The sequence below is a fragment of the Myotis davidii genome, unplaced genomic scaffold, assembly GCF_000327345.1.
Source record: "Myotis davidii unplaced genomic scaffold, ASM32734v1 scaffold1363, whole genome shotgun sequence".
Taxonomy (NCBI): Eukaryota; Metazoa; Chordata; class Mammalia; order Chiroptera; family Vespertilionidae; genus Myotis; species Myotis davidii.
The window spans coordinates 329,170-339,570 of NW_006294347.1; the positions used below are offsets into that span (position 1 = coordinate 329,170).

General features: G+C 49.7%; 1 protein-coding gene across 1 annotated transcript in view; it reads right to left on the minus strand.

Moving 5' to 3' along the window:
- Positions 1 to 643: 643 nt before the first annotated feature.
- MYOD1 (myogenic differentiation 1) overlaps positions 644 to 10,401 on the minus strand; it is an 11,628-nt gene continuing 1,870 nt past the window's right edge. Inside the window, exon 4 of the mRNA XM_006768412.1 lies at positions 644 to 732. Coding sequence (XP_006768475.1) covers positions 644 to 732 — 89 coding nt within the window. The remainder of the gene's footprint in view (positions 733 to 10,401) is intronic.

Below are 10,401 nucleotides of genomic sequence, written 5' to 3' on the forward strand. Positions count from 1 at the left end.
GGGCCTCCCTCAACCCCGGCGCTGGGGGCGCCCTCCCGGCACGGCTCCTGAGGCTCCCGGGCACCCGCCAACGCTTCACTTTTCGGGGAGGGAAAGCCCCTGGATGGGCGAGGGCTCCGGGAGACGTCTAGGTCAGCCTCCCCTGGTCAGACTGAGGTGAGAGGAGTGTCGCACCTGCCCTTCTCTTTTCAAACTGGGGACTGTCTTAACCTCTAGTGAACCGAGAGGCCCCATCCCTATGAGAGACACCGCTCCAAGCAACCCTTTAATACTGACCCTTGCCACGGGAGCTGAAGCCCACATGATCCTTTCAAAGGTTCCCTCTTGCATGGACCCCAAAATATCTCCCCCACCTCCATACATATAACACACATGCTGTCCCCTAAGCTCTCTACTAAGAATCCAATAACCCAGGATGCTTATTAACCCCTTTTGACCCCTACTGACCCCGGCCTTTCATAACTGCAGGCTGACCCTAGTCTCCTGTGAGTGCCACACATTCTACCATATTGATCCTGCTCACTGATTCTCCCTCACTAGCCCTGGATCCTTATGGGGATCCCTTATGAGAGGGGCACTGTATACCCTTAGAGGTCAGAAGGTGGTCCTGAAGGTTGACAATCCCTCCTCTCACCGCAGGACTTCAGCTGCCCTGGTTGGCAAGCTGACCCTGGGTCTGGGGCTGGATGGGAGCAGCTGCCTGCTGTGATCCATACAGCTTCAAAGATGACCCTGCGGGTGGGGGTGGGAGTAGCAGTTTGGGCCTCCGAGCCTTGCTGGCCCATGTTTGCTGCCAGTGCCTCCGTTCACTCAATTGAGCAATCACTCCTTTACTCCTTGCTTGTTCCAGGCTCTGTCCCGGGCAACAGGAGCACAGGAGAGCCTGCCCTCGAGGGGCGCCCAGGCTCGAGGGGGGGGTGGGGGGTTGGGGGGAGGAATGGGCAGGTGGGCCTGGACAGGGCTGGGAAGGTCAGGCCCAGCTCCAGGTGTGGCTGTGCAGGGAAAGGCTTATTGATCTCAGCCCAGCTCAATCGAACACAAGGCTGCCTGGGCAAAGGGCGATTTAATTAAGAAAACACGAGACTCTTATTTACCTGTCGGCACTTGCTAACTGTGCGGACAGCTGTCCCTTGACACTGACCCGCAGACACTGTTGTGGGCCTAGGGACAAAGCTGTGCTGCTGGCATCTCTCTCTCTTCTCGCCTGGCCAGGGGAATCCCAGCCCTGCCCCAGGGAAATCTGTGAGTGGTGGAGGAAAGGTTTGGAGGAGTAGAGAGGGTTTGAGAGAGGCCAGGGGCGGGGAAAGAGATGAGGGATAGGAGAGAAGGACAAGAGGAGAGACAAGAGACAGGCAGAGTTAGGGCAGAAACGGGTGGAGATGGTCAGAGTTAGAGAGAAGGCTGGAGTATGGGGCCAGGACGGAGGGGCCAGTCCTCCCTCAGAGATTGATCTGTGTTATTCCTCTAAATGGGAGCCATTCCCCCTGCAATCTCAGAATCCCGCAGGGATGGGAGTGCTTGGAGTTTCCCTCTCAGCCCAGCCAGTGAGCCCCATCCCCTCACCACCAGGAGGCCTGGCCTGCTGTGGCTCAGCCTGGCCCGAAGTCAGATCTCCTCCACACAGGCACTCAGAAAGCCTGACCCAAAGCAATGAGGTGATACAATAGGAACATGGAGACCTAAGAAAGAAAAGAAAAGGAGAGACCCACAGGGACGGAGACACGCATACACCTGGCTGGGAGAAATCAGGATGGGGAGAAGCGAGAAAGAGCCTTTCCAAACCTTCCCTTCCTTCCAGCCAGACAGTCACCCCTCTTTGCCTCCTAGGAAACCTTCTGTGGTCCTGACAGCCACAGGGCCCAGGGTTCCATCCCTTCTCTCTCCTGCAGGACCCCCTGGGATCCAAGTTAACTCCGCAACCTTCACTGTAGCTCATCTTGTTTCCAGAAAGTGATATCAGCTCTTCTGGGGATGCTTCTTGTTTGCTTCCCTCCCCAGTGCCCAGAGCACAGGAGGTCCTCATTCAGAGCCTGGATGACCTGAGAAAGGCCAGGGGAGGGGCCAGGGTCCTAGAATCCCAGTGTCAGAGGCCACAGGAGTCTGGAGTCCTTCATTGAGACCGAGGCAGGGGGAGGGACTTAGTCAGGGCCTCTCAGGGAGTCAGTGTGGAGCCCACTCAGGCCACTACCCATGGTGAGTCACAGTGGGAAGCTGAAATATGCCCAGATGGTGGAGAGAAGACGGGGGAAAGACAGAGAGAGGCATAGGGCTCCTAGGAGGGGGGAGGTCGGGTGAGAAGGTTAGGTGATTAGGAGCTCTGGTCGGGCCTGGTCCTGCAGGAGGTGCTAGAAAAAGAAGCAGGCCAGGGTTGGAGGGCAGGGGAGTGTCAGAGGCTGTCCATCACATCCTAAAACCCAGCCCCTATGAGGCCAGCGGAGAAGGCTCAGAGAGAAGAGCCGCCCAGGTGGGGGAGGGGAGCTGCCCCGAGGCACCCCACACTGTCCCACTTTAGGATTCTCACCTTTGTCCTTGATGACACCCCCAGCGCAGGCCTCAAAGAATGCCCCCCCCCCTTCTCTGTCCTAAGCAGAGACATAAAAGTCTCTTTTCTCACACCCTCTTCACACTGTAAGAAGGCTGGCATTTGCAGAAAGCCCAGAAAAACCAAGAGGGCACTACAGGACAAGAAGGAAAAAGGCCCCAGAGAAAAGGGGGTGGGAGGAGGAATTGCTGATGGAGCCTCAGCTTCTCACCCACAACCACTAACCACAGACCCTCCGCCCAGCCAAGAGCCTCACTCCTTTTCATTCTTGAGGAGTGCCCCCACACACACACTCATAGTCATTTGCCCCCTCCCTTTCAGAGAGGAAAGTTTGTGGTCCCATGCTAGGGTCGTGAGGATCAGTGGCGTGGGGTGGGCCAGGGGCAGTGCACTGATGAAATGGTTGGTGTTCAGTGGCTACGAGCATAGAACCAGACTGCCTGGGTCACATCCTAGCTCCACCCCTGACTAGCTGTGACCTTGGGCAAGTTACTCAAATTCCCTATGCCTCAGTTTCTTTATGGTGGGCTACGAATAACAATAAGCCCTATAGTAACACCTCAGCTCTGGACTTTCTCTTGTTCAGACTAGAGGGGAGGGGTTGCTGGGCTCCAGGAAGATCAGTGGTGGGACTTGAACTGGGGCTGGACTAGAAAAAAAGGTGAAGGGAGTCCTGAAGCCAAATTTGGCCTATGTCCTCACCTGGCACTTGCAGGCCTTTGATCTAGCCCTGCTAGGCTCTGGAACTGGCCCAAGGCCAGCCCCCAGGCCTTTGCCCAGGTTGGCACATCTTACGCTGCTCTCCCAGGCCCAGAGCCTTAGCATACCTGGTGGGTTGGGGTGCCATCTTGTGGCTACATCCGGAAGCTAACCTAAGCTGGACACAGAGTAGACTTTGGGATGATAGTAAACAATGGGACTGACAAGCATTTTCTCCCCAGACAGGAACCCTCCCTTTAATGGACAGGGGAGAGTGAATCTGCAGGTGGAATAGTGGGAAATTGGTGACTGTGGCTGCCGGACCCTTAGCGTGGGCACGGACCCTGGTCCCTAACCTGGGAATGTGTAGGTGCTGAGCTGTTCCTTCCTGAAACCCCTGGGCAAGTGGGTCCCAGATCTCTTAGAACCAGGGAACTTGAGAAAGGAGCCAAGATGAAGAACACTCTGGGGAAGTGCTAGGTCTGGGTTTCTCAGTCTCTGCACCGCTGGCTTTTTGGACCAGATAATCCTTTGTGGTGGGGGCTGTACTGTGCATTGCCGGAAGTTTAGCAGCATCCTGGCCACTTACCCACTAGATGTCAGTAGAATCCCTTCCCCAGTCAAGACCATCAAGGGCTACAGACTGCCAAATGTCTTCTGGGGGGTAAAATGTCCTCAACTTTGGTTAGAAATATCATTTTGTTGCTTACTAGCTGTGTAAACTGGCCACTTTCACCTCTAGGTTTCTGTTTCCTAGTCTGCATAGAAGAAATAATACTTTCGTGAGGATTAAATGAGATAGTATCTCTCATTGAACGTCCTCTCCTTCCCCTACGTCCCTTCTCTTGGACGGCCACCCCTCCAAACCCTTTGTGAGCAGCCCTTACCCCCATGGGTTCCTGCCATTTCTCAGCCACGCCCACCCCTCAAAGTGTCAGCATGACCCAGGGGCAGAGCATCAGCCCTGCCTAGGCTTAGTTTTGGGGAAGATAGGGTCTTAGTGCCTCTTGCTGCTGGCCATGGGAGTGAGGGAGGGCAGTGAGAAACAATGATGGCTGTGGTGAAGGATGCATGAGGGTGCCACGGTTGCAGGTGCATAGGGAAAGCAGGTGGGTGTGGGCATTTTTGCAAGGGCATCCACAGAAGGACTGGGCAGGGGCCACAGAGTTCTCCCAGAAGCTGCTGGAGATTCGTGGCTGTTCCAAGAGCCTTCCTCCCTCTTTGACTCCTTAATAGGAGTCTTGTGGATTCTCCTGTGTGTGTTCCTGGTGGGCGCCTGTGTGTGAGTCAGTCTGCAGGTAAGCATGGTCAGCAGTGTGCAGGGGTGGGCCCAGGTTTTGTGAGGCCTGAAGTTTAGACATTTGGGAGTCACTCTTAGAAAAAAAAGACTAGAAAGTTGGGCACAAAAGTGAATATTTATTTAGACTTAGAAAAGAAATCAGGACCAGATGCAAATTTTAAAAAGCTCACAATTATTATAAACATGAAAAATCCAGGGAAACTAGCTTAATATTTTTATTAACTGCCGGACACACCTACATAATGCTTTTTACATAAGTTATGGTTACAGAGAAGCATTCATAATGCTCCGCCAAATAGTTGCAACATTTTTTTTGCAATTACAGAATGATGTTCAGTGAACAAAACAACATTTATTATGTAAAAGCTGCATCAGAAATGACTGGAAATGAAAAAAATCAGCATACCCACCTATAACTACTTTTTCTGGGCACCAAAAAGAACCTGCTTTACATTTTCATGCCATATTGTACCCGGCAAGGTTTGTGGTTCTTGAAACTATCACCAGGACAAGCTACTTAAAGGTACATTCATGAAATGCACAGGACCCAGTAGAGCTGAAACATCTCGGAAAAGAAAAAAATTGAAGGACTTACACTTCCTGATTTCAATACTTACTACAAAGCTACAACAATTAAGACTGCATGTTTGGCATAAGGATGGACATTTAGATCAGTGGAATAAAATTGAGAGTCCAGAAATAAACCCATACATTTATGGGCAATTAATTTTTTGCAAGGGTGCCATGACAATTCAATGGGGAAATACAGTTTTTTTTAACATAAATAGTGTGGGGACACCTGAATATCCACATACAAAAGGATGAAGTTGGATTCCTTTGTCCTACCACTTACAAAAATGGACTAAAAATTGATCCAATACCTAAAAGTAAGAGCTGAAACTATAAAACTCTTAGAAGAACTTGGATCAGATAATGGTTTCTTAGATAAGACACCAAAAACACAGGCAACAAAAGGAAAATATGGGCATATTAGACTTTATCAAAATATGAAAAACAAATTTGCGCTTCAAGAAAGCAAACAAGCAAGAAAGTGAAAAGACAGTGCAGAGGATGAGGGAAAATATTTGCAAATCATATATCTGGTAAAGGTCCAGTATCTAGAATGTATGAAGAACTCATCACAGCAATAAAAAGACAAAGAGCCTAATTTTAAAATGGACAAAGGACTAAAAAACTCAATTTCTCCAAAGAAGGTATACACATGGCCAATAAGCACAGGAAAAGTGCTCAGCATCGTTAATCATTAGGGAAATGCAAAATCAAAACCACAATGAGATACCACTTCACACCCACTAGGATGATGGCTACAATAAAGACAATAACAGTGTTGTTAGGATGTGGAGCAATTGGAATCCTCATACATTGCTGATGGGAATGTAGAATGGTGTAGCTGCTTTGGGGAAATCTTTGGCAGTTCCTCAAAAATTTAAACATAGGGTTATGATATACCCAGCAATTTCACTTTTAGGTATATGCACAAAAGAATTAAAAGCATATGTTTACCCCAAAACTTGCAAGTCAGTGTTCCTAGCACCAGTATGTATAACAGCTAAAAAATGGAAATAACCCAAATATCTATCAACTGATGACTGGATAAACAAAATGTGACATATCTATACAATTGAATATTATTCAGCAAAATAAAGGAATGAAGTACTGATAAATGCTACAACATGGATTGACCTTGAACACATTGTGCTAAGTGAAAGAAACCAGACACAAAAGACTACATAGTGTGTGATTCCATTGCCTGGAAGAAGCAAACCCATAGAAATGAAAATAGATTAGTGAGGATGGTTGCACAAGATTGGGAATATAGCACAAGCCACTGAATTGGCCACTCTAAAAGGGTGAATTTTATGGCATATGAATTATATCTCAATAAAACATAGAGAAAAGTAAAAGGAGGATCAGTAAAGCAGGAGGTTATAAATTACTTGCTTACACTGAGAAAAATCTATTTGTCATGGTCCCAGTTCCCTTATCTGTAAAAAAAAAAAAAAAAAAAAAAGTGCTTCATTTATCTTTTTCTGAAATGCTCTGAGTGAATTACTAAAGAATTTCAGAACATACCTTTTAAGCTCACTAATCTCTTCCACAGAGAGAAAGCCCAAGTCCAGATGGGTTAAGCCATATCCCCAAGATCTCAAAACTGGTCAGCAGCACAGCCGGACTTAGATCCCAGGAATCAGGCAGCCATTGACATCATCTGGGACTCACGCGCCCCTGATACTGGGGAAGTTCCGTATGAATTAAAACCTCCTGTTAAATGTTGTCTGGAAAAGATAACTATGGGCCGTGTAAGCACAAACATTACACTGTCTCACACTTGAACATTTCCCTTTAACAGTGGTGAGGTGTGTGGAGAGGATTTAAGTATCTTATACATGAGAAAAAAACCTGAGCTAGGACCAACTGCTGTTCAGCAGTAGCACCATCATCGTTTTTGTATTTATCTCCCACCTCATCTCCTCTTTCTTCTGCCTTCCCCCTCTTGCTCATTTTTCTCGCCAGTCTTGCCCACTCCTTTCCACTGCATCTGGTGGGCTGCGTATTCTTTAGTGCCTCTTCCACGTGACGATTATGCAGGCTGCTCACTGCACAAGTGCACCTGGCTGAGCAGCGAGTGGGGCTGCAATCCAGTCGTGGCTGCCTTGTGCACAGCAGTGTCCTCGGGAAGGAGGGACACCTTTTCCTAGTTGCACACTAGCTCCCTCTAGGCCACCAGAGCCCTCTTCATTTTTGTAATTAATTCCCTCCGTGTGGAAACTCTGCCTCCTCCTCTCCACACCTGGTTAACTTCTCATACCCCATGATCATCTGGCATTACACTCTACTTTTTAAACATTGGTCTTTATTGTTGAAAGTATTACAGATGCCCCCTTGTTACTTTTTCTTATAGCACCTCTCAGCATGTATAACATTGCATCTGTCCATTGGGTTCTTTGTCTAATGGCTATTTCCCCAGTGGGTTTTCAGCTGTATGAGGGTAAGGACTGTGCCTTCCAGGTTCTCCACGGTACCCTCAATACCGACGCTTTATCTGGCACAACTGTTTCCACTCTTATGCTTTCTCTCCCATCGCCAGTCACTATCCCAGTTCAGGCCACGCTGTGTGTCCTCCGGTGGCACTTCTGACATATCTCCCATCCTACCTTTTCTTCCAGCCCAGACTGGCCTTTCTGAAATATAGATTTATTTGAATCCTTCCCCTGTTTAGACTTTCTATGGCTCCCCGTTGCCTTCAGGATAAAGCCCAAATGAGATCACTGTGGCCCTGCCTCCACTTTTTCTCCATCTCACCTCTGGCCCCTCGCTATGAGCAGCTTTGGTTTCATGAAGGCACAGTTTGCTTTCTGTCATCTCCGGGTCTTTGTACTGACTGTCTCCTCAGCTTGGAGCAACCCCATTGGCTCCTCTTTCCTGACCAACTCCTTCAAGATTCTTATTAGGGGCGACATGCTTGTCTGTCCCTTCTGTCCCTATTGTGTTCCCTCTGCTGCATATAGCCCCATTATAGCACTTAATTCATTGTCATGTAACCAGCTGCTGACAGATACAATTTTCCCAAATGTCTGGGTGCTTCCCGAGGGCAGGAACTGTGTCCACTGGTCTCTGTGTTCACCCAGCATAGGGCTTGGCGTCTGTTAAATGAATGAATTCATGAATGAGCCCCAAGGGGTCTCAACGAGTGTAAGAAACCCAGAGGCACATCTGGGGAAGCAGCCAGGAGACAAGCTGAGGATCATTAGTAACAGAGCAGCCCTGCTGGCTCCTCAGGGACCCTGCGTTGGGGAGAGCAAAGGCTCTCCTGGGAGCAGAGAGCAGATGCTCAGATAGGAAATGAGGCCCTTCCTGCTGGCATTGCATCGTGCCTGCTTCCCCAGGGCCCCCCACTTGGTGAGAAGAGCCCTTGAAAGTGGGCTCATAAGGTTTTCGAGGGGAAAAGGGTCTGTAAGGGTGGGAATAGGAAGCACTGATGTCTTGAGTGTTAGGGGGTGGGGGTTGCGGTGGCATGTGAATGGGGAAGAATTTTTGCCAGGCTATCCTTCAGCGGGAGGATGGGAGGGCAGAAGTGCCTCTGCGTGTATTTATATGTGTGTGTATGATCTCGCCCCTGTAGTTGTGTGTGGGTGGTTTTTCTCGTTTCTCAAGATACAGCTCAAGTGGCACCTCTTCCCCAGCACCTTGGCTAAATCAGTGGCCCTCCTCTGCTCCCAGAGTGTCTATATCTTGATGAGAGCATCTGTGCCACCTGCGGGGATGCAGGTTTGCATGTGCTTCTCTCCTTGCAGGGTCTGGGTCTTAGGGGATCAGATTGCTGGCTGAGATGCTCTACCTGAGGTGCCTGGTTACTGGCTGAGCTGAGACCTCTGGACCTGCCTCATCTTCAACGATGTCCCCTTGTGTTTACACCTATCGCTAAGAGCCTGTGAGTACCAGGAAGCTTGCCATGCCCCTTTACACTCGTTTAGTGTTTCCTTGTAATGTGGTGAGCACCATAGCACACCCTCTGTACCCATGAGGATTCTGAGTGGCACCTGGGGCCATGACTTCTCAGTGACCCTTCTGGCTCCCCTCTGTGTATGGAGGAGTGTGATTCTCAATCTCTTATGCTCGTCAGAATCACCTGGGAAGCTTTTGGAAATACCAATATCCACCCCAGCCAGTGTGTCTCAATGGTTGAGCATCAACCTATAAACCAGGGGGTCATAGTTCAATTCTCGATCAGGGCACATGCCCAGGTTGCAGGCTCAATTCCTAGTGTGGAGTGTGCAGGAGGCAGCTGATCAATGATTCTCTCTCATCATTGTTTCTATCTCTCCCACTTCCTTCCTATCTGAAATCAATAAAAAATATATTTTTTAAAAAGGAAATACCAATATCTGGCCCCAGGTGTCTGGGGCAGATAGATAAAACAGATTCTCGGGGGTGAGGGGGGGCAGGCATGGATCACTTTATAAACTACTCAGTTCATTCTAATATGCATCTGACATGAGAACTGCTGACTGACGTGTGATCATGTTGGTCATGGTCATAAGAACCTCCCCACATGTTGGAGACACACGTACCCCTCCTTTCCTTCTCCCGGCTCCTCCTTGCAATCCGCCTGCCACCTGCAGGGCTAGCTGCTGTATTGGGTCAGTAGTCTGCCCCGACACCTAGGGAAAGCCAGGACCGCCTTGGTATAAATTAGCATTTTTATTTCCAACACCTGAGCGAGGCCAGCCCCTCGCCCCCCTTTGGTATAAACATACAAAGTTCCTTTCGCACTGCACACCATGCCTCAGAGATAAATACAGCCCTAGGGGCTCCTGCTCGGGCAAAGCAACTCTTATTTACAGGAATAGATTACAAAAGTATTACAAAAAATGGTCCTGAATAGGGAATGGGAGAGGTTACCGTTACACTTGTTACACTTGGGACGGGAGCTCGGCGCGCAGGGGGTGGGAAAGAGCTGATGTGGGCTCACGAAAGGAGAGGCCACGACCGACGACGGATCGGATAAGGGACCCGGGCGCCTGAGTTGGGACCTAGGTCTGCGCGAGTCCCACCTATGCGGCAAAGGGATGAGGAAGAGGAAGGGCCTGGCCCCTCTAGGATCAGCTCTGGCCCACGGAGGAACACAGACCGGTCATCGCAGTGGGTCTCAGGGACGGGTGCTGTGTGGGGGAAAAAAGACTGTGTCCTTGCTCTGGGGTACAAAGGCGGAAACACATCAGTTCTCCCGCCTCTCCTCCCTCACGAGGGGTCGCTTTTAAAGCGCGATTGGGGGCAGTGGTTCAATCTTTCGGGCGCGAGGGAACCCTAGGGGCACCATCCCTCGGGCGGTGGAGAG